Source organism: Silurus aristotelis (genome assembly GCF_946808225.1).
Source record: "Silurus aristotelis genome assembly, chromosome: 10".
NCBI classification, from domain to species: domain Eukaryota; kingdom Metazoa; phylum Chordata; class Actinopteri; order Siluriformes; family Siluridae; genus Silurus; species Silurus aristotelis.
This window is the reverse complement of record NC_139583.1, coordinates 26,117,893-26,141,221: the sequence shown is the minus strand read 5'-3', so window position 1 is coordinate 26,141,221 and position 23,329 is coordinate 26,117,893. Positions and strand designations below refer to the sequence as shown.

Below are 23,329 nucleotides of genomic sequence, written 5' to 3'. Positions count from 1 at the left end.
ACTGCCCAAGACCCCCATATGTTGTTTCTATAGAAATAATATGATTTACAGCAAGCGCAGTAATGTAGAGTACACTTGTGATTTCCCCAACATTTAATACTTCAGACTGTTCGAGAAATATTTTAGGATTTACATTTACAGTGATACCTTGACCTATGAGTTTAATTCGTTCCGTGGACGATCTCGTATCTCAATTTTACTCGCATATCAAATCAATTTTTCCCATTAAAAATACTTAAAATGGCATTAATCCGGTCCAACCCTCAAAATGCCCCACCCGTTTTTTATGTTTCATGCTATTAAATTAGGAAAATACATTTCTAAATAACAAATTTTGTATAAAAACATAAAAGAAAGAGTATATAAAGATATTCTAAGGTTTTATGCAGTGTATTAAATGTTTTTTATTTATTGTAAGATAAGACGACTTGGGCTAACGAAGATGCTGGCGGATGGAAGACTAGTTTTTTACTATCATTACTGTACACTACGTATCCCTAAACTTTTGATTTTTAACTTTTTCTTCTTTGCTTATCTTAATTTTCGTCACAGTCTTCGCTTTCTGGCTTGGCTTCGCCATCTATCAGCGGCGTCTTGAGCTCGTACCTCAATTTTTTGCTCGTGTAACAAAGCGAAAAATCGACTGAGTGACGACTCGTACCTCAGAAAACTTGTATTTAATTCATTCGTAGGTCAAGTTACCACTGTACTTCTAATTATTTGTATTGTTATATTGAAATTTGCTGTAAAATCCAAAGAGATGTGACAAAAGAACTTCCACAGAGGTCATACGAGGTTGAGTTTCATGGTGATGACGTAAAAACAAAAAGGAAAAGAACAAGCCACGAGCTGAAATGGACAAAGAGATGGAGAGAGAGAGAGCAAGGGATGAGTAAGGGGCTGTAAAAAGGAGCTAAGGTGGATCATGGGTAAATAGAGCCATTAGGGACAAATCTATTGCAGTGTGGAAACAAAATCACATCATCAAACAAGCGAAAGAGCGAAATATGATGCCGCGGGCCTCGGGGGCACCGGCGCAGAAATGATAGGCCTTCACAACATTTGTCTTTATCAGTCAGAGAGGGAGAGATAGAACAGCGAGAGGGAGAAGAAGCGTGGAGAAGAGGGAAGATGTACGGTACAGCTACTGCATCGAGCACCACGTCCATTTATTCCAGTATCTCCCTCACACCCTCCGATTTTCTCTCGCTTTTCTTTTGGTTTTTTTTGTACTTCTTGTCCTTCTTATTCCTTTTTCCCTCCCTTTCATCTCCTGTTGTTTTCTCTTTTTGTACTGCTTCTACCTTTACATGCCATGACACACTCTAAGGTGGTCCTGAATGTTCTGGCATTTTATCACCGCCTTGTATTTTTCCCTTTTTTTTTTCTTCTTTTCAATTTATTTTGCTATTTTATTATTATTATTATTATTTATTTTTTTTTGCACTTGACTGATCTGTTCGGTCATGATTCAGTTGGAAGAAGAAAAAGTCTACCTGACAATATACTATTGATGTTTTCTTTTCTTTTCTTGTACGCTGATATTTGCACAGCGGTCTCTACAGGACGTTAATAGAGAAGTAGGTGTCATATTGATTTTTGCATTCGCAATTGCAGCTTCCTCTGAGACGTGAGGTAAAAGCACATATCGCTTAATTATTACTGGGTTATTCGGATGCTGTAGGGCATGGAAAAGCTCATTATCTGTTCGCAGACTTTGTCTTTATGTTGTCAGGGAGAAAGAAAAGAAAGCCGATACGGAGAAAAGGGTTTGATTTAGTCGTGATTTGATATCTACAGCATGCACGGAGACATGTTTATATTAAAGGATTAAGCATAATGTTGGAGTACACAAACTTACAGAAGAGAGTTTGCACACTAATTGATGGATTGGCAAATTCTGGATTCTGATTGGTCGAAAAGTTTTGAGCTCATCCTAAACTATTGCTTCTAAAGCAAGACTAATTCAAAGGCCATTCGTTCATGTAAAGACGTGACGTCTTTGGTCCTTCGACGTTTCCGGTTGGCTAACGCGCACATCCAAAACATTGGCAAGAGACAGCTTATACAAAACCTTTACCGAGTACGTTCTTTTAGAGGATTGTTTCCCTTCCAAATCTGGTTTCTCTCAAGGGTTTCTTCCTTCCTTTTTCTCAACACTACCACCTTTGGCTCTCTCATTAAGAATAAAACTTTCTTTCGGCTTCTCCCATTAGGGGTCGCCAGAGCGGATCATCCGCATGTTTGATTTGGCATATGTTTTTACGCTGGATGCCCTTTCCTAATGCAACCCTCCCCATTTATCCGGGCTTGGGACCGGCACTAAGAGTGGCTGGGGTTGGTTCCCTGACCAGGGATCGAACCCAGGCCGCAGCGGTGAGAGCGCTGCATCCTAACCACTAGACCACCAGGGACCCTTAGCTTTCTAATTAAGAATAAACCTACAATTTATGAAACTTCTGAAAGTCTGGAACAGGATTTTCATAACAACAATACGTTCTTTCAACTGTCCATCAGGCAAGAGTAGGTATTAATGAGAGAAATGTAACAGTACAAATATTTCAAAAATTTTGACCAAAGTTAGCCATGTTTACTAAAAAGTAACTTAACACTTCCTCTTCTTCTTTCGGCTTCTTCCATTAGGGGGCGCCACAGCGGATCATCTGTGTCCATACCCCCATGTCCTCTACATTTGCCTCTTTCAAATCAACTACCTGCATGTCTTCCCTCACCACATCCATAAACCTCCTCCTTCCTCTTTTCCTCCATCTTCAGCATTCTCCTATCGATATACCCCATGTCCCTCCTCTGCACATGTCCAAACCATCTCAATCTCACCTTCCTCACCTTGTCTCCAAAACGTCCTACATGCGCTGTCCCTCTAATAAACTCATTTCTAATCCTGTCCATCGTCGTCAATCCCAACGAGAACCTTCAACATCTTCAACATCTACCTACAGCTCCACCTCCTGTCTTTTACTCAAAAGTCTCTAAACCATACAACATCTGAGGTCTCACCACAATCCTAAAAACTTTCCCTTTCACTCTTATACCCTTCTATCACTGTAATAAAACTTAGAATGAATACTCTTAGTAAAGCTAACAAAAACTCGCTTACACCCAGTGATGCAAAGAAAGTTGATCATTAATGAAATACTCCTGTAATTAGTATGTTCCTTGGTGACGTTTTTAAGGAGTACAGGTTTTGACGTTGTATTTCTGAAACACTGCGCTCCATCATGAATAAACCATCAGCCATGTCACGAAGAAGTCATTTGCAATTTGATGTTGGTTAAAATGCTAACTAAATAATAAACACTTAAATGTACTCATTTTTATTCTATCTGCTGTGCGAGTCAAATTAAGCGTGCATACATTAGCATGAATGAAAGGACAAATTTGTTGCGAAATAATGTTGATAATCAGCCTTACTTATTAATTCTGCAAATTAACCACCGGCAACACGTTCATTAGGGAGTTTGTTCACGCTGATTATTGTTGACTATTGTTATTTTTAGCCATGCATGGACTTGATGACAATTAATTTAGTTACTATTCGAGCAAACGTCGTTAAATAGAACTACTTAGTTTAAGATTGCTGAAGCTTATGGTTACTCTAAATAATATTATAGAGATCTTAATATAAAACTCTATCACAAAAAAAAAAAAAAAATCTCAGCAGGGAGCTGTTTTAATGTTGTTGTTTTTTTGCCTAATTTTCTCTAATTAACATGAATAGTGTTACGAGTTTATATTACTGAGAATAGGAGCAATTAGTTTTGACCTGCAATCATGAATATTGCTAAGCATGTGAACGTGGGTGTTTTCAGAGTGGTTTTCGTTGTTTGTACACTACATGACTTTTAGTCTGGATCTCCGCAACGGTGTCAAAAAACGACGACCTCCGAGCTGGATCTTTATCTTCAGGAAGAAGTCGAGGTCCGCAGGAGTCAAATCTGGAGATCATCATGTTTGAGAACAATCCACAAGTTGCTGAATGGGGTTTGAAGGTCTTCCTGATCTCTCATCCTATTCCAATGTTTTTCCGTTCTTGAAGTGCCTCTCGAAAAACACCTCGAACGACCCGTCGCAGCGTCACCGTATGTCAAACGTATGTCATGTCGAACGTCTCTGTGGCAGATTTGCAGAGTTTCACGCCGAATTTCACGTTCGCTTTTTGTTCTAACTTGCTGTTAATGATGAAATCGCAGACGCGGTCAGAATAGCGCCAGTTAGTACCATTAGTCTCAAAACTTTTTGGATACCAACTCCTATATTAGATTAAAATAGATTCAACTGTTTATGAATGTGGTGAGGGAAGACATGCAGGTAGTTGGGGTGAAAGAGGACAGGGGAGTGTGGAGACGGATGATCCGCTGTGGCGCCCCCTAATGGGAGAAGCCAAAAGAAAGATGATGATTCAACTGTATTATCATTGTGCAAAGTACATGTACAGAGCCAATGCTACACTACAGACAACACAAATTATGAACACAACCTATTGCATCTGCACAAGCACATGGGGACTAAATGAGGAACAAAAAACAAAAAGCACAAATAAAACTTATGGTCAGGTGTCCACAAACTTTTGTCCATATTATATTTATTATATATTGATCTTATTGGAGGTTCAACTCGTACAACATTTGTTTTGGATGAAACAATTCACAAATTGCTGGTTGTAAGTGTTACCAGAGTTGCAGCAACAGTTGTGTGGCGTAAATTGACCAGTTGTTTTTGTCATTCAAATGTTGGAAAGTTGTTGATGATGTTGCCTCCATGTTTGATTTGAAAGGCTTGCTTGGCAACATTTTTTATTTATTTCTTTTTTTAAGTCGATCTTGAAAATGGCTGCGTTCTCACAGAATTACAGTAAAACGTGTTAGTGGTTGAGGAAAAGGACAACAATGTTCTTTTCAAAATTGAAAAATATCATGATCCAAAAAACAGCTCATGATTCTTGGCAATCGCGTTAACGAACTGCTCCCGAGCTGTTCTCCCGCTCTGAACGAGATGTTCCAGGTGTTTCGCCGTTGTATCTTGTGTTTGTGGTTTCATTTTGGACATTTAATGATGTCTTGAAATTATCCAGCCGGAGTCGCTGATGTGATGCTGTGCTATTGCAGTCCAGGCCACAGAGCCATTAAGTGGGGTTTCTATTTCTCCCTCCCTGTCTGCTGCCTCTCTCCCTTTCTATCTCTTTCTTTATCTCATTTTCTCTCTTACAACACACACACACACACACACACACACACACACACACACACACACACACACACACACACACATACACACACATTGAGCCAGTAATACCCAGGGGAAATTTGGGGGAGTCTGCAATATCTCTTACTCTCTCTCTCTCTCTCTCTCTCTCTCTCTCTCTCTCTCTCTCTCTCTCTCTCTCTCTCTCTCTCATGCACGCATTGAGCAGTTCGTTTTGGCGCCTTTCTTCCTCTCCACCCTTCCTCGTTCGTGTCCCATCACTCATATTATTCTTTCTTTTTCTCTGGAGTCAAGGTTCATCTCACTCTGGCTGCCTGGTTTATCCCAGTATACACACGGAGACATGCACACTCAAAGACAGTCCGTCTTCACGGAGAGATAAAGGGCCTTCATGAGATCATAACTCAGTAGTTTTGGAAGTGTGGCGAGAATCAATCCCACACCTGCCTCAGAAAAACACTTGCGTTAATGCTGTGAAGAGGAACGTTCCTGGGAAAGCCTTTTAAAACTCTCGGGATGTCTTTATATCCAGTCACATTTTTCTGTACAAAGAAAGACACTCTGGTACCATGTTGAATTTGAATACGTACACTTTTACTAATGTGACATTTTTATACTGTTGACTAGGGGGCGAGCGATATGTTTTTTTTTTTTCCTCTGGCCGATCCCAAAATATGACAATTGATCAAATATTTGATCTCATAATATCAGTTAATTAATAAGAAATTATACAGAAAATTGCTTAAATTAAACATTTCTTGACCAACACAAGCCTCTCCAATCAGTGCATTTAGTAGGTTTTGGTACCCGTGCCTACTTAAAGCATAAACTACACTAACAACACAGTTCCAAAAGGTCTCTCTCCAAAATGTTATTTTCTCTACAAATGTTATAATTAATTTCTCTTCAAAAGTAGCATCATAGTTAGCCAATAAAATATACAAGGCTAGATTAGGAACGAGGGATAAGAACTTAAAGATGTTGGAAATGTCGGTGGGTTTTCCAGCATCAGTTGGCTCTAATATTTCTAGTGTGTTTTGCACCGGCTCTAGTCGGATGGTGTCAGCTATTTTTTGGGCTGATTAGACATGTCAAACCAAAGGCGGAGCTTGTCGGCGAGAAAGAGAACTGCTATTGGCTATTCAGCTTAGCGAATTAGACACTTGGCAAAAAATGAGACGCTTGTCATTCTTTTACTTGTCTTTGCCTCTTAGCAGAAATGATTGAAGAAGGAATGATTGAAGAAAGCTACACAAATTCTTAGTAACGATCGCGGCAAGTGTAAACGCTGCTTGCTTCATATATTCACGTTTCTAACACATCCTGTTTCCCTGTTTGGTCTCATGCAAACGCAGGTTTGGAGTGTCATCGACGTTTGGTGTGGCAAATGCGGGTTCTTCAAAAAATGCCAAAAATTGGCCCGATTAATCGGCCGGCTGATTGATCGGTCAACCTTTACTATTGACTGTTATTAGTGTATGGGACACGTCCAAAGTTTGGAAACACCTAGTCTTTGATTGCTTTTGAGACACATGCATGTTCCCTTTGATTACATGCAACAACCTCGGACACTGAATGACTGGAAGAAAGTTTTGTAGACAGTCCAAATTTGACTTTTGTAAGATGAGGAATAGGAGAGAAGATGTTATCAGGCTGCCTGTGTCTCTTAAAAAAACGATAAAAGACTCCTGTACCTACAATAGTATACGTAGTTTACATGTCATTAGTTACTGTGGCACATAAACCAAATGCCTTATTGAAATCAGTGAAAATGTGAAGAGAACTATGCTAAGGATTAACAAACAACCATGACTAATCAATAACTAATAATAATGTGAAAGATAGATGAATGTAACTTTCCATTGAGGACTGAATTCCTCACTAATGCAGTCACTGCCTGTGGTAATAAGTCATGGTGAAGAAGAAATGAAAATAAATATGATGTAATGCTAATGTAGTCTCTTTTTCTGTCTCTTTTACTCTCTCATATTAGCCCAGTCCCCAGTGTTTCCTCAAGTGGCTTTGTGGGTAACGATTGGATTGGCGGTCTGTTTGCTCGGCCTCCTCATCGCCTTGGCTGCAGTCTGCCACCGGAAAATCAAAGAGAGCTGTGAAGAGATGAGAGCAGGTAAGGGTACTTACTCCTCTGCCAGACCAACGGGGCTGTGTTCCAAATCGCACCCTTAGAACGCTCGTGCAGATTTTACAAACGAAGGTATGAGTCAGCAGTCAGGAAACTAGGGACATTGTCGAATGGAGTATAGAAACCTTAGCAGGTCACCTTAGCTACTGTAAAGATAGATAGTCTATATTTTTCCCAAAACACCATGTCTCTTGTTCGCAATTGACTTCCATCTTTCTAACTGGCAGTGAACAGAGACCTTCTAGCAGTCCCCCCCAGAGAGTAGGCCGGTTTTATATGCTCTTGGCTACGAATAATTGTGGAATTGTGTGGATTCGCGATCAGATTCGCAATCAAACCACCCTTTTATAAGCTGAATGCTTAGAGAGTTGTGCCACTCAAGATTCCAAACGGTTCCAGAAAGGATTTGCTCTGAAGAAAACTCTAAGGAGTACAAAATGGTCAGGAGAAAAAACATACAGCACAAAAAAAAAACTCATAGAATGTATTAATAATACTGCATTAGTAAGATTCTACGGCTACATAGGAAATATCGAAAATGTACCAATGAAGAAAACATTACCAATAAGATGCATATTGATACGGTAGCCAATGTAACCTCCAAATCCCTCCCTACTACAGCAGAATCAAATTTGTGAATCTACTACTACTACATATCCGGGTCTCTGCTACATTTTGCCTATATAGTCAAATGATTTGGGTCACCTGAATTCTCCAACCGAATGTGCTTCTTCCCCAAACTGTTCCCACAAAGTTTGGGGTGGTTTGGGGAAGTTTGTGGTGGAATCCTGAGTGGCCTGCAATAAAGCACTGACCTTAACTGTATTGAACCTCTTTGAAAAGAACTGGAAAGCTAACTGCACCCCAGACCTCCTCACCTACATCAGTACCTGACTTTATTAACACCCTTGTGCAGAACAAATCTCCACTCCACTCCAAAATCGAGTGTCACTTTTTTCCCAGAATGTTCCCAGGATATTATATAAGCAAATTGGGTATAATTGTGAAACGGGACTGTAAAAGCACATACACTATATTGGAAAAAGTTTGCTGACACCTGGTCATAACTATTGTATGTGCTTTTGAGCATTGCATTCCACATTTAGGTTCAATACAATTCCTTCCAGTCTTCTGGAAAGATGTTCCACTAGATTTTGGAGTGAAGATTTGTGCTCTTCAGACACAAGGGTAAAGTCAGGTACTGATTCAGGTCAGGTGAGGAGGCCTGGGGTGCAGTCAGCATTATAATTCATCCCAAATTTTGGGGGTATGGTTGAGGTCAGATCTCTAGAGCAGGAGGTCTTCCACTCCAACCCATGCAAACCATATCTTCATGGAGGTTGCTTTGTGCACAGTGGCATTGTAATGTTGGAACACTTTTGGTGTCCTAGTTCAAGTAAAGCGAAAATCTCATGCTACTGCATCCAAAGACAAAGTTAGATGTCCCAATACTTTTTTCCATATAGTGTATGAATCTTATTGTCAGTTGTCCATAAACTTGTCCATATAGTGTAATCCTCATTATAACTAATAAGTAAATGAAATTATTTTGAGAGGAGGCTATTGCAGGAATTATAATCAGACATTGACAAAGCTAGTCAAACTAGATGTATGCACGATAAAAAATAAAAATCCCAATCTGATCAGTCCTAATCCCATATTGTTTTTGGCATGTTTTTTATAATGTATATAACTCGATAACCGAATCATAAATTAGTCATTTACACAACACCACCATGAACAGGCCTTCAGTGTGGAATAGAATAGCCTTTATTAGTCACATATACATTACAGCATAGTGAAATTCGTTATTCGCATATCCTAGTTTGCTCAGAAGCTGGGGTCAGAGTGCAGGGAATCCCTGATATGGCACTCCTAGAGCACAAAGGATTAAGGGCCTTGCTCCAGAGCCAAACAGTGCCAGCTTGGCGGTAGCGGGCCTTGAACCCCTGACCTTCCGATCAGTAACCCAGCACCTTAACCACTGAGCTACCACTCCCTAGAAGTTGAGAAGTCTTCGAAAAACTCCAATCAACACTGGTGTTACCGAGAATCTTTATTAAATCTAAATGCTTTAGTAAATGGTGAAATAAATAACGCTCTTGTTGAGAACACGGGCTGGGGAAGCCAGGCGAGGCATCTAAAAAAGGCGCTAAAGCACTGAAAGTTCGGACGGTATTCATCCGGCGAGTTGTCCAGTCGCCCAGACACTTGCAGTCGTATTGCTGGGGGACATTCACTGCTAATTAGGATAGGCTAATTAGTGGCGGTGATAAGGCGAGAACAAGATGAGCAAGATCCAAGTCAGCAGTGCAAAAAAAACCAAAAAAAGACGTCCAGAAGCATGAGATAACTAAACATGCTGGGTGGAAAAAGCATAGGCTAGATCACAAAATAAACGAAGAATGCAAACATAAATGGAAAAAAATATTAGTTTGGGGGGATTTTTATATATATTTTTTGCATTGTGGTGTATTTAATGAGTACTGCTTATAATGCAGGAGACCTTTAAAAAAAAAAGGTCAGCGAGTTATAACTCCAGACCTCTAGGGTTTAAAAAATAAATCTTCAGACAGAGACAGAGAGAAAGAGGTCATTCTTTGTCTCTAAGATGCACAGTACAGGAAAAAACAAGAGGCCAGGTACACACCGGCTCCTCTTAGGGGTTACCCTAAAATAAAACTAGACGTAATTAAAGGAAACAAGAAGGAACTAAATGAAACGAAGCCACTGTAAATCAAATAAAAATAAATAAATCAAGTAGACCAGACTAAACAAGACAAAAAATCAAGACTAAACAAATACAAAGAAAATCTGAAACAAAGCTGGAACTTTTAATCCAACAACGTTCTCGTAACAAACACAATGTTTAAGACACACAACAGAGCACAGTGAAATGGGGCTGAGTAAATGAAGTCTAATCTCTTAATTTAACTCTTAAATGTATTTTGTTACTCCAGAACTAGTTTTCCTTTTTTACAACTTTGGTTTGATGTTCCTGGATCTAGATTATTCCACAAAAAAAAAAATACAGGATTGAACAAGGAAGCTTGTTCCTGAATGCTCTGAACCTGAGCAATATTTATGGATGTAGACCCTCTGGAATCTCTCAGGCTTGGGCATTACTTGGTGGCAGGTATCTGGAATAAAAGCATGTGACTCAACTGTGATGTGATGTGATGTGAAGTCAGGGAAGTGGAAGTGGAAAAATTCAACTGATGCACTGACGGTGAGTGTGGAGGGAAGCAGAGGTCCTAATTGAGCCTGTCTACACATTTCCAGCAGCTGGGATTCGTGGGTAGATTGGAGTTAACTCTGCTTCGTGCGAAGCTACTGCCACTCAGATAAAGTCCGCAGTGGACTAGCTCATTTTTCTTGGCTGTCATAAGGCATGAGGGGATGTGGAGGATGCCCCTAACTGGAAAGAACAGCATCTAAGATTGGTCTGTTAGCTTACACAGATGTGGAGGTGACAGGTCTGCAGATGGGGAAATACCACTAATCACAACTCCATTGTCTTTAGGGTCTTTTATCTTTCATCTGTTCAAATATCCGCTCCATGCATATAGCCGTACATCATCACAGCTGCTCTCAGTTGAGTCATTTGGAGCCGAAAGGGGTGCTGAATTTGTCTACTGCAATAGATTGTGTTCATATTTGTGTTTCTGTAGTGGGTATTGCTCAAAGGATTGACATCTCAAAGCTTCCATATGCTAACTGGAGAAATATTTGACACTTATATATATGTTTTTTTTTTATAATTAGGCAACCTCCTTTATCTACAGATGCAGCAGAAACATTTTGAAAGTCAGTCTATGAGGGCTTTTTTCCCCCAGATACTTGTCAATACCGCTTTAAAATGTTTAACCTACTTAGTATTTAACTACACTATATAGACAAAAGTACTGGGAAGCCTAAATAATCCAGCATAACATTATGACCACCTGCCTAATATTGTGTTGGTCGACTTTTGCTGCCAAAACAGTTCTGACTCCTCGAGCATTAACAGCATTAACGTCTTCAGCAGTTTGAGCTACAGGAGCTCGTCTGTTGGATCGGACCACACGGACAAGCCTTCGCTCCCCACGTGCATCAATGAGCCTCGGCCGCCCGTGACCCTGTCGCCGGTTCACGACTGTTCCTTCCTTAGGCAACTTTTTTATAGATACTGATCACTGCAGACCAGGAACATGCCACAAGAGCTGTAGTGGCTGCAGCAATCCTCGTTGACCTGGTCCCGCTCCCCTCCGTGGCGTAGTCTCTCTGGCGTCATACCCCTCTTCGAGCACGGGGTTTCGGCACCACTGTAACAAACTAACTGGTACGACACTGGAGGAAAGATAGACAGGCAATATTACCCCAAGCAGAGCTTTCTTTATTTTCTTTCGTTTTCACCCTGGTGCTTTCCCTTCCAGTACTCACGCCAGGGTTCACCCACACACTCGTGGTTCGGGACGCCTTTTCTTCTCGACGTTCACCGGCAGTCCCTCCCGGGTCGGCATGTGCTCCTTATGCGGCCGCCAGTCTCACTCGCAGATCGGCGCGATTTCTCTCTTAGAGCCCGCCCGAGTTTCCCCGCGGACCGGCATGTCTTTTACCGGAGCCCGCCCACTTAATCACCTTTTGGTGACCCTTACGCTCATGCCTCTCTCTCCCAGAGGTTGGCGTCTCTCTCCTCTTTATTGGCCTCTCCAGACTGAAACAGAGCGCACTGAATAGTCTCATTAGCTGCAGGTGTTTCTTACCGCTCGTTCCGGCTGTCTCCATCTCCACTCGTGCACCGCTGGTACAGTGATGTTCATTAGCTGTAGTTTTGTAGTCTAGAATATATAGCAGTGTGTATGTACAGTGAGGAAAATAAGTATTTGAACACCCTGCTATTTTGCAAGTTCTCCCACTTAGAAATCATGGAGGGGTCTGAAATTGTCATCGTAGGTGCATGTCTACTGTGAGAGACATAATCTAAAAAAAAAATCCAGAAATCACAATGTTTGATTTTTTAACTATTTATTTGTATGATACAGCTGCAAATAAGTATTTGAACACCTGAGAAAGTCAATGTTAATATTTGGTACAGTAGCCTTTGTTTGCAATTACAGAGGTCAAATGTTTCCTGTAGTTTTTCACCCGGTTTGCACACACTGCAGGAGGGATTTTGGCCCACTCCTCCACACAGATCTTCTCTAGATCAGTCAGGTTTCTCGCCTGTCGCTGAGAAACACGGAGTTTGAGCTCCCTCCAAAGATTCTCTATTGGGAGACTGGCTAGGCCACGCCAGAACCTTGATATGCTTCTTACAGAGCCACTCCTTGGTTATCCTGGCTGTGTGCTTCGGGTCATTGTCATGTTGGAAGACCCAGCCTGGACCCATCTTCAATGCTCTAACTGAGGGAAGGAGGTTGTTCCCCAAAATCTCGCAATTGATGGCCCCGGTCATCCTCTTCTTAATACAGTGCAGTCGCCCTGTCCCATGTGCAGAAACCCCCCCCCCCCCCCCAAAGCATGATGCTACCACCCCCATGCTTCACAGTAGGGATGGTGTTCTTGGGATGGTACTCATCATTCTTCTTCCTGCAAACACGTTTAGTGGAATTATGACCCAAAAGTTCTATTTTGGTCTCATCTGACCACATGACTTTCTCCCATGACTCCTCTGGATCATCCAAATTGTCAATGGCAAACTTAAGACGTGCCTGGACATGTGCTGGTTTAAGCAGGGGAACCTTCCGTGCCATGCATGATTTCAAACCATGGCATCTTAGTGTATTACCAACAGTAACCTTGAAAACGGTGGTCCCAGCTCTTTTTAGGTCATTGACCAGCTCCTCCTGTGTAGTTCTGGGCTGATTTCTCACCTTCCTTAGGATCATTGAGACCCCACGAGGTGAGATCTTGCATGGAGTCCCAGTCGAAGGGAGATTGACAGTCATGTTTAGCTTCTTCCATTTTCTAATGATTGCTCCAACAGTGGACTTTTTTCACCAAGCTGCTTGGCAATTTCCCCGTAGCCCTTTCCAGCTTAGTGGAGGTGTACAATTTTGTCTCTAGTGTCTTTGGACAGCTCTTTGGTCTTGGCCATGTTAGTAGTTGGATTCTTACTGATTGTATGGGGTGGACAGGTGTCTTTATGCAGCTAACGACCTCAAACAGGTGCATCTAATTTAGGATAATAAATGTAGTGGAGGTGGACATTTTAAAGGCAGACTAACAGGTCTTTGAGGGTCAGAATTCTAGCTGATAGACAGGTGTTCAAATACTTATTTGCAGCTGTATCATACAAATAAATAGTTTAAAAATCATATACTGTGATTTCTGGATTTTTCTTTCAGAATATGTCTCCCAAAGTGGACATGCACCTACGATGACAATTTCAGACCCCTCCATGATTTCTTAGTGGGAGAACTTGCAAAATAGCAGGGTGTTCAAATACTTATTTTCCTCACTGTATATATATATATATATATATATATATATATATATATATATATATATATATATATATATATATATATATATATATATATATATATATTTACTGTAGCAGTATATACAGCGAAGCTACCGTATATTTTGGTTTAGTCACCTCTATTAATTATATTCTACTTTTTTACAGAGGAAGAAGCCAAAGAACTTGAAGAAGCCAAAGAACTTGAAGAATCCAAGACAGGTCTGTGAATCTTATTGTCTCATATTTTTTTCAAAAAGTACCTGATTAGCTCAAAACATGTGTGTTTTTCTGTTTTTGACTCGACTGAATTTTGATAACAGCCAGAGGCACAACTTTAAATAGCATGCATGATGTAGAGGAGACGAAGTAAAAGCACTAGTATTTTAAGGCTCATTCAGAACACATGTTTTATTATCAGGCTATTCTGGGCTTGGGTTAGACACTTTGGGAGTCATGCTTCATCTCTTTAATGATCCTTTAAAGGTAAAAAAAAGAGAGAGTAATGTTAGAAAAAAAATGATTGAAGTATTTGAAAAATCGTACACATCTATAAACCAGATGCTTCAGTCACTTGTGTGTTGCCATTACCATCAAACGAAATCTCCTTTCACTGGAAATCAGTCGATCTTCCACACAGTTTGAGTCTTTTGTCTCCATTTTAACTGCTTTTAAACACTAGAGAATAATACTTCATCTCCTTTCATGCCTACATTTCCATGATTGTCAAATGAAATAAGCCCCCGTTCTTGAGCGAAGGCCAGAGTAAGCCGTGCCAGAATCTTGTCCGTGCTCCCCCTGTGGCAGTAATGTCATTAAAAGATATTAATTTGACTCCTTTATTCTGAATTATTCAGCCTGACTGCGAGTGGCACAGTTAATACTATGAGATTTTAATAAGCAGCAGGTGAAAAAGGGTCAGTGACAGGGAGAGGAAGCGCAAAATGGGAAAAGAGAAAAATACGAGGTAGAGACAGTGGTCTGTCTCCTTGATAATGGAGGTCTCGTGAATATTTAAACTTTGACAAGTTTGGCCGGCGAGGTCAAGAGCCTAGAACATTCTGCAGTCGGAGGCTGGGGATCCATTCGAAACATCGTCCATGTCTTTAAACATCTCATTGAGTTCCAGGATGAAGATTGTGATTAGAAGGGACAGAGCTTTTAGGATTTCTTATTGTTTGTCAGACTTGAGCAATGGGATGGGCTTTACAGGCTTTGACAGGAGTTTGAGAAGTCTTTGACTGAAAATGCTCTATTGTTAACACAGGGCTCCGTAAACTTTTTTCTGTAAGGGCCACATAATTTGTCCTTTCTTTAACGGTTGGCCGAGTCGGCCTTTAACAGAATTTATGGATTTTATGATTTTAAATGTATTTATTATGCCTCTTAATGGTAGATTAGTTTATTAATTAGTTCTGCACTATAAACAGAGACAGAGACAAATAAACAATACTTTTTAGAGATATATTTGATATATATATTTTAAGAGTAGTTATGATATTACTATCATAATGAAATTTTTTTCATATTTATTGCTATTAAAATCACACATTTACTTACTTTCGCATATGCATGTGGTTAATTGGTGAATCTAACAAATTTTTCTCCTATTTTAATAACTCGAGGTCGACTGATTTTACCAATAGCCAGGTTGGATCGTACTTGCCGTTATAGATAAGCCATTAAGTTTTTAAAAACGGATAACGGATAAAAAATAAACACTCCATGTAAAATAGTACTGAGCTTGATTACAAAAATAAAAAAATAAATGAATTCTGAAAAGTGCGAAAGGAAATAAATAGGAATATATATTTATAAATAAATATAATTATATAATGAATGCATTAATATTATGTATTTAATAATAATGAAGAAATAATAAATTTAATATCGCGCTCTCCGTGCAGCGTGCAGTCTGGCTTGTAAAAACAAACAGCACGTAGTGGCAGTGATTCACCTCTAGAGGCCGCTTTTAAATTATCGGCCTCCGGAGCCGGAAAAACTAACTGTGTGAAATTTTGCTGATAGCCGATAGTTTCAGCAATCAAATCGGTGCCTCGACCTCTATTATTAACTACGGGAAGTTTTAGTTTGAAATCCAACCTTTGCTATCAAATACAGATATGATATGAGTAAAACATATATTTAAAATTACATTTTATAAATAAGACTCTGGCATTGTTCAGAGGGCCGTTCCAAATGTGGGAAATATTTAAAAAAAATTTATGCTATTTCATTCATACAGCTGAGCAGCTTGAAGGTTAAAGGCCCAGAGGCCAATAAATGGCAGCTTAGTGTTGCTAGGATTTGAACTCATGATCTTCTGATGCAAATCCAATGACTTAACCACTAATCTTCTGCCTTCTTGTATCATAAACGCTTATACATAAGCTGGTTTTACACTTTTAAGATCATTACTGTACTTCTCAAGATAATTCTACTGAAACCTTCATTAAAAAATATATACAGTGTATATATATATATATTCCACAATAGACTGTACACTACGGTTCTCCACCTTGGATTAAAAATTAAAGATCCTCAAATGCTTTCAGTCTCAGATCTTCTGCTTATAGCCCCCCAGAGAGATTCATATGTTTTGTACACTTTTCTGGCTACAAGTTTCAGAAGCCTAAAGTCTGACCTCTTGTAGGCTTACATCATTTTTTTTCAAATGCATGAATAAATTTTTGAGGTAAATAATTTGAGTGGGTTTTGAACAATTTTAGACAAAGGTCTAATTCCCGTTCATCTATTTTTATCTATTATATATATATTATTTATTGATTATTTATCTAATGCAAACACTGAACTGCATGTACAACATAACAGCAAGCAAAGGCACGACTTTGTGAGCCGCCATGTTGATCTGCCGCCACTCACCTGACTTCTTATTGAGACCTTTACAAGTAGGATTCCAGTTCGAAGGTTGCGAGTTTTAATCAAATACAGATAGAAATTGATATTGTTATTTACATTGCATAAATATATGAGTCATGTCCAAACTGTAAAAATATGAGTCATGTCTAAACTGTTCAGCAGTCTGGCAAATTTAGGTTTGCTTGGCCTTTTGCGTCATTTTGCAAAAAAAAAAAAAAAAAAAAAAATTAATTCAATATCATACACATCCCTATTCATTATCTTAAAAAATATCTAAGCCGTGCCCCAGGATAAGGATTCAGGCTTTTGATCTTTTATAAAATGCTCAGCATGGGTCCAAATCTAACCAGCAATTTCCATCTACTGGATCACTGGCTGGACCCTGATGGCTCAAAAAAGATGCCCACGTAAGTCTGGTTAGGAGTCACTGTTAAAAGTCTTTTTCTTCTACTACAAGAACTACGTCTCTTTTTCCTGTAGTCTTGCTCGGGGGTGTATTAAGAGCAGATGACTTTCATCATCATGGTATTAAAGTGCTAAGTGCTGCGGCTTATCACTCCTGCTATCACACTCTCACTGAAAAGCCCACGCTAATAGAGAATACAGTGGGTTGGGCCTACATGCGTGTGTGTGTGTGTGTGTGTGTGTGTGTGTGTGTGTGTGTGTGTGTGTGTGTGTGTGGTCAAAACAGTGGTCCGAGTTCCAGTGAGATGGAGTCACATTCATATGGTCCAGATTAGAGAGAATACTTAAGATTCTGTAGTGCTGCCACCTAGTGGAGATCACATTATAAAATAGTTAATTAACACCAGCTCTATTCATGTTAAACCTGTCTGAGTAAAAAAGGGGGCAAATTAGGTTTCCACTTGTATCTGACTCATGAGCATGAGCTTTCTTAGTATTATATTTCTGATATTTTTGCTTGACAGTATAAAAGTTTAAATGAAGCATGAATAGTCATTATATTGCTAAGAATCAAACAAGAAGAACGAATAGCACTTTTTCTCTTTTACTAGAATTATATTTGTGCAAAAAGTACTGAATGGAGCTTTACAAAAAATGAACAAAGATGTTCGAATTAGAAAGAAGAAAAGAACTCAATGAAGTGATAAGTTGTATGAGATTGCACAGACTTCAAATAGTAATTGCGAACTACACCAACCAGGCGTAACTTTATGGCCAACGATCAGGCAATACATTATGACCACCTGCCTAATATTGTGTTAGTCCTCATTTTGCTGCCAAAAGAGTCGTGGACCTTCTAGCATTCACAGCATTAACCTCTTGAGCAATTTGAAGCTACAGGAGCTCTGACCCAGACGTCTAGCCGTCACAATTTGTCAAATTAGCTCAAATCCTTACGCTCGCCCATTTTTCCTGCTTCTGACACGTCATTTTTGAGGACAAAATGTTCACTTGCTGCCTAATAGTATCCCACCCACTAACAGGTGCCATGATATAGAGATAATCAGTGTTATTCACTTCACCTGATATAATGTTATAATCTCATAAAATTATGCCTGATCGCCATATCCAGGGAATAACTTACACTTACAAAACTCCACAGTTGCAATTTTTGGAAGCCATTACTCTGAATCTCGCTAGCCAATCAGATTAAAGCACTGTTCAACCCCAGCCCAAATGAGAGGTCCATGACAGAATGGTGAATTTTAACCTGTGGAGCAAAATATGAAAGTTTGAACTCGAGCATTACGTCCATAAGCATGATTATTGAAAAGGAAACATAGAAAACTTCTTACAAAAAAATGTGTCAAGGAATATACTGGTTTCACTTTCCGGAGGCTTTTCTTCTCTTCTGCGAGACATTTTAGTTCATTTCCTGAAAAAAAAATTACATTCGAAAGTTTAGGCCCAAAAGTAATTTCACAGCTTTTTATATACATTTTAATTTTTTCCCTTGTATTATTATTATAATAAATATTATCCAAAATTGTTTTTTTTTTTGTATAAAAATCATACACAACCATTTTTTTTCTTTTGCTCAAACCCATAAATCCATCGCATCTCTAACACCCGAACGCTTTAAAAGAAAACAATACAGAAGAAAAAGTAAAAAAATCAAACAATCTCAGCAGGTGAGTGTCGCTAGATATCTGACTCATAGGTCAAAGCGTTGAGGACTGCGAACCCACACACACTCCACATGTTTCTGACCTTTCCGATGCTCCAATAATAGTCTGAATAACTGAATGAAAAGAGCTGCTGCTGCGTGCAAGCTGGTTTCCTTCTTTCTTTTTTTTTTTTTTTCTTTTTTTTTTTCTTCTTCTTTGCAAACAATCAAATCTGAGAAGAATCTGAAAGGAGATTCAAAGAGGTGTCGGGAAAATAAGGTTAATTGCACGATTTCAATGCAGAAAATAATTGAAAATATAAATGTAAATTATTTTTTGTGTCAAGAATAATGAGAGTAAATATGACTGAGAAATTATTTGGAAATTAAATGAATAAATATTTACATAATGTACTTGGGGGGGGGGAAGCTAATTGTCATGTAAATACTGTAACTATGTGGGGAATACTCTGAAGATATGGATAAATGTTTTTACATTGCTGGATGGTAAAACAAGGTTAACATGCTGCATATCTTTTTTTTTTAAGTTTTTCTCAGGGGACGTCTAGCGTGTCAGTGCGTCATGTTTTTTTGGTTGCATGACAAAAAAAAAATAAATCGTACCTATGATAGAATAAAAAAAGAGAGAAACGTTAGGATCATTACACAGAAGGTTGCGGGCATTACACAACACCAGATAACAGTATATCATACAAAAGAATGATGCACAAGTAATAACACAGGACTGATATCCAGGATTTGATATTATGAAAATAATGCACATCTCCTAACAAGAAATTTACATAAAATTTAATTAGAATTACTTTATTTAAAAAAATAAAATCATCCAGTCCCTGTGTATTAATGTTCATGTTACTGCTTCATCTAACTTGCACTTTATATTATTATTATTATTGTTATTGTCATTATTATTATTATTATTATTATTATTATTATTGTAATAAACCGTCCTAATATTATTATTATTATTATTATTAATATTAATAATAATAATGATAGAAATTAATATAAAACCTGCTGTCCATGTGACTGCTTCGTCTAACTTGCACTTTATTATTATTATTATTTTTAATATTTTTTATCATTATTATTTTATTATTAGTATTATTATAAACTGTCCTTATAATAATATTATTATTAATAATAACAATTAATGTAAAACCTGCTGTTCATGTTATAGCTTCATCTAACTTGCACTTTATTGTTGTTGTTATTATTATTATTATTATTATTGTTATTATTGCTGTAGAGCTCTGACTCGTCACCTTAGACAGTACCTACGGTTACCAATTGTGGCTAAATAAGCACAAATTTTAACAACCACACTCCAGAATCTAGTGAAAGATCTTCTCAGAAGAGTGGAGGTTATTATGACAGCAAATGTGGACTAAACGTGGAATAGGATGCATATAAAGCACATCCTAATCTTACGGTCAGGCGTCCACAAACCTTTGAGCACACCGTGTGTCTTTACATATATTTCCTTCGACTATTAATGTTATTAGATGAAAGAGTTTGATGAAGTTGTTTTACACACACCGGTTTGAACGTTTCCACTCTGCCTTTCCGAACCCATCTCTTCATCAGTCTCGCCCTATTTTAACTTTCCTCTGGAACATTCTGTCTTTCCCTCCTCCATTTTTTGCCTTTATCTATTATTCTCAAACACACACACACACACACTTGGGAGCAGTGTGTCATCCCTGTTCCCTTCCCTCGTCCGTATTGTTCGAGAATTTTTTACGCTGTTTGCGTCGTTGTGCCATCAATGCTATTGTAACTCCCGGCTAAAAGCCTCTCAGGAGCTCCGACACACCTCTCGCTCCCTCTCACACACGCACACACACATACACACACACACACACACACACACACACACACACACACACACACACACACACACACACACACACACACACACACTCTCTCTCTCTCTCTCTCTCTCTCTCTCTCTCTCTCTCTCTCTCTGAGTCTATGGTAATTAAAATAATGTTAACCTCTGCCTTTCTGAACGTAGTGAAGCTGGTGGAAATAAGCAGAGGGATAAAATCAATAAACAAATACGACATCAGCCACATAAATAAGTGTACGAAAGGTAGAAATGCTCTGCGTTGTGCCTGGGAACATTTACCCAGGAACACTTTTTATATAAAAATAATAACACTATAAGCACAAAGGTTTGTAGACACCCAACCGTCTGACGGTGGGAAGATGTTTCACCAGATTTTGGAGGGTGGATGTGGAGATTTGTGCTCATTCAGCCACAAGGGTGTTAGTAAATTCAGGTACTGATGTAGGTGCGGTGAGAAGGTCTGGGGCACACATTCATCCCAAACGTTTTCAATAAGGTTGTGGTCAGCTTTATAGCAGGAGATCTTCCTTCCTTTCATTTGGTTTGTGCACAAAACTTGGAACAGGTTTGAGTCTCCTAGTTCAATTAAAGAGGAGATTTAATGCTTCTGCATCCAAATGCTTTACAGTTGTGTGACTCCAACTTTGTGGTAACAGTCTGGGGAAGAACCACATACTGTATGGCTGGTAAAGGCAGAACCGTATAGTCAATATAGGGGGTATTTCAATATAGAATTAATCTGTGTCTAAGACGCAAAATAATACGTATCAATCTAAGCAATAATCAGCAATCAAATGTGACTTGATAGCATATTATGATAGTATTAGATTAACATTATAGTTTTTGCATTACATCCCTGTAATGTTTCATCTTCTGAAAAAATGTAGTGTACTGTATATTGTTTAGTATTAAAACAAAACACACATAGCAAATAAAAGCTGAATAAATGAGTCAGTTCTGTTCTGGAAGCATGTTCGTAAGTCCGTTCTGATCCAACAAAGTAAGTTTTATACACCAATGATGCAAATATATAATGTAATGCATAAAAAAAAAAAATACTGTAAATAAAATATTTTCACTCTTAATATTATTGTTGGCCTCATTGAGGCTCGTCCTTTTTTTAAGAATTGCGATGACGGTTGAACGGTTTATGTCATAAGAATGAGTGACAGCTACCATCTTTTCACCTCAGTGCAATCGCTCAATTATTTTCATTCACGTTCGTTTCCATGATTATTGCTTTGCGCTTCGTAACGGTCCCCTCCACATCACCACTGGGCATCCTGGGTTTGTGAGCACTGTACTACTGTACAACTGCTTGCAGCAGGGGGCGTACGCACGTGACAACATCCGGCAGACACGTGAGCTACTTCCACGATTGGTTCGCATATATGAAAGTTCACAACGTGAAGGTTTGCAATGTTCGCAACTCAAATGTTTGTAAAAAAAAAAATAATAAAAAGTGTAATTGTGTAAAAAATAAATGTTTAAGTGATTGTTGTATTTATGGAGAAAAAAAGTATGTTTTATTATGTACACTATCACCGGATTGCCAGTTCCTCTCCACCAGCTTGTTTCCTTCTATCATGCAGGCTTCCAAACATGGACTCTTCCTTATAACCTCCCAATGATGAACTGGAGTACTTCCTCAGGGAAAATGTGTCAGTCATTAAAATCAGGGGGAAATGAATAGAAGTGTTAACAAACTCCTCAGTTCTGAGAACTTGTGGAAAATCAGCAAATATTACGAGACATGTTCCGACTTTTTTCTCAGCTGCTGTGGAGAATTTTCTCGACTCATCCTTAATATTTGCTTTTCTCAAAACAATTTGTACAAACACCACAAAACATTGGATTTCTTGCAAAAGCCTGTACTTTTCTCAAAATCCTCATCTCACAAAAGTAAGTATTCGTGTCGATGAACATCTCATTCCCATCAGAACGAAAAGTCAATATGACGCTGCACAGTTTCAGGATTTCTTGATATAAACTACAGTTTGGATCACAGTGACTGAAAATAGTAAACTTCCTGCTAAGTTACTTCCTACTGTTTGGCATCTATGAGTCTCAGCAGCACAAATTCATTTATTTGATTGGATATTTGATTTATTTTTATTGCAAGAGACCAAACAGGATTCACACTTTAACTGTACTGTACTAGTGTTCGTTTGATTCTTAGTTGTTCATCCATTTTCTGAATTTATTATTCTGAGATTTGCTCTGTTGCCAATTAAAGGTTCACAAGATTCACCTTTGACCTGTTTTAGAGAACGAGTTGATTATTGGTTGAACTGATGCCGTTCACTCGCCTTCATTAGTGACATTCAAGATTCATCAATTCAACATTCACCAAAAATGTTTAATCGAAATTTTAGATGATAACTGGTTTAACCATTTTGCATTCAATGACTTATACAATGAACTGATGCTGAGATGTTTTGGGGGTTGAGACCATTCAGGTAAAACCAGTATAATTTGATCAACATGACAAACAGCTGATAATGTAGAAAACAGCAGACACTTGTACACAATCTTCAGTGTTTTGTTTTTAAGATTTATAATCACACTTTTATCATCACCTAAATAAGGATGGGTTCCCCTTTTGAGTCTGGTTCCTCTCAAGGTTTCTTCCTCATATTGTCTAAGGTAGTTTTTCCTTGCCACAGTCACCCAGGCTGCTCATCAGGGATAAAC

At 38.7% G+C, this 23,329-nt stretch overlaps 1 protein-coding gene across 5 annotated transcripts in view; it reads left to right on the top strand.

Annotated features, from left to right (window-relative positions):
* cd276 (CD276 molecule) overlaps positions 1–23,329 on the top strand; it is a 107,253-nt gene that overhangs the window by 59,842 nt on the left and 24,082 nt on the right. For all 5 annotated transcript variants that reach the window (XM_083553144.1, XM_083553142.1, XM_083553141.1 and 2 more), the window contains 2 exons: positions 7,217–7,351; positions 13,980–14,033. In XM_083553144.1, coding sequence (XP_083409270.1) covers positions 7,217–7,351; positions 13,980–14,033 — 189 coding nt within the window. The remainder of the gene's footprint in view (positions 1–7,216; positions 7,352–13,979; positions 14,034–23,329) is intronic.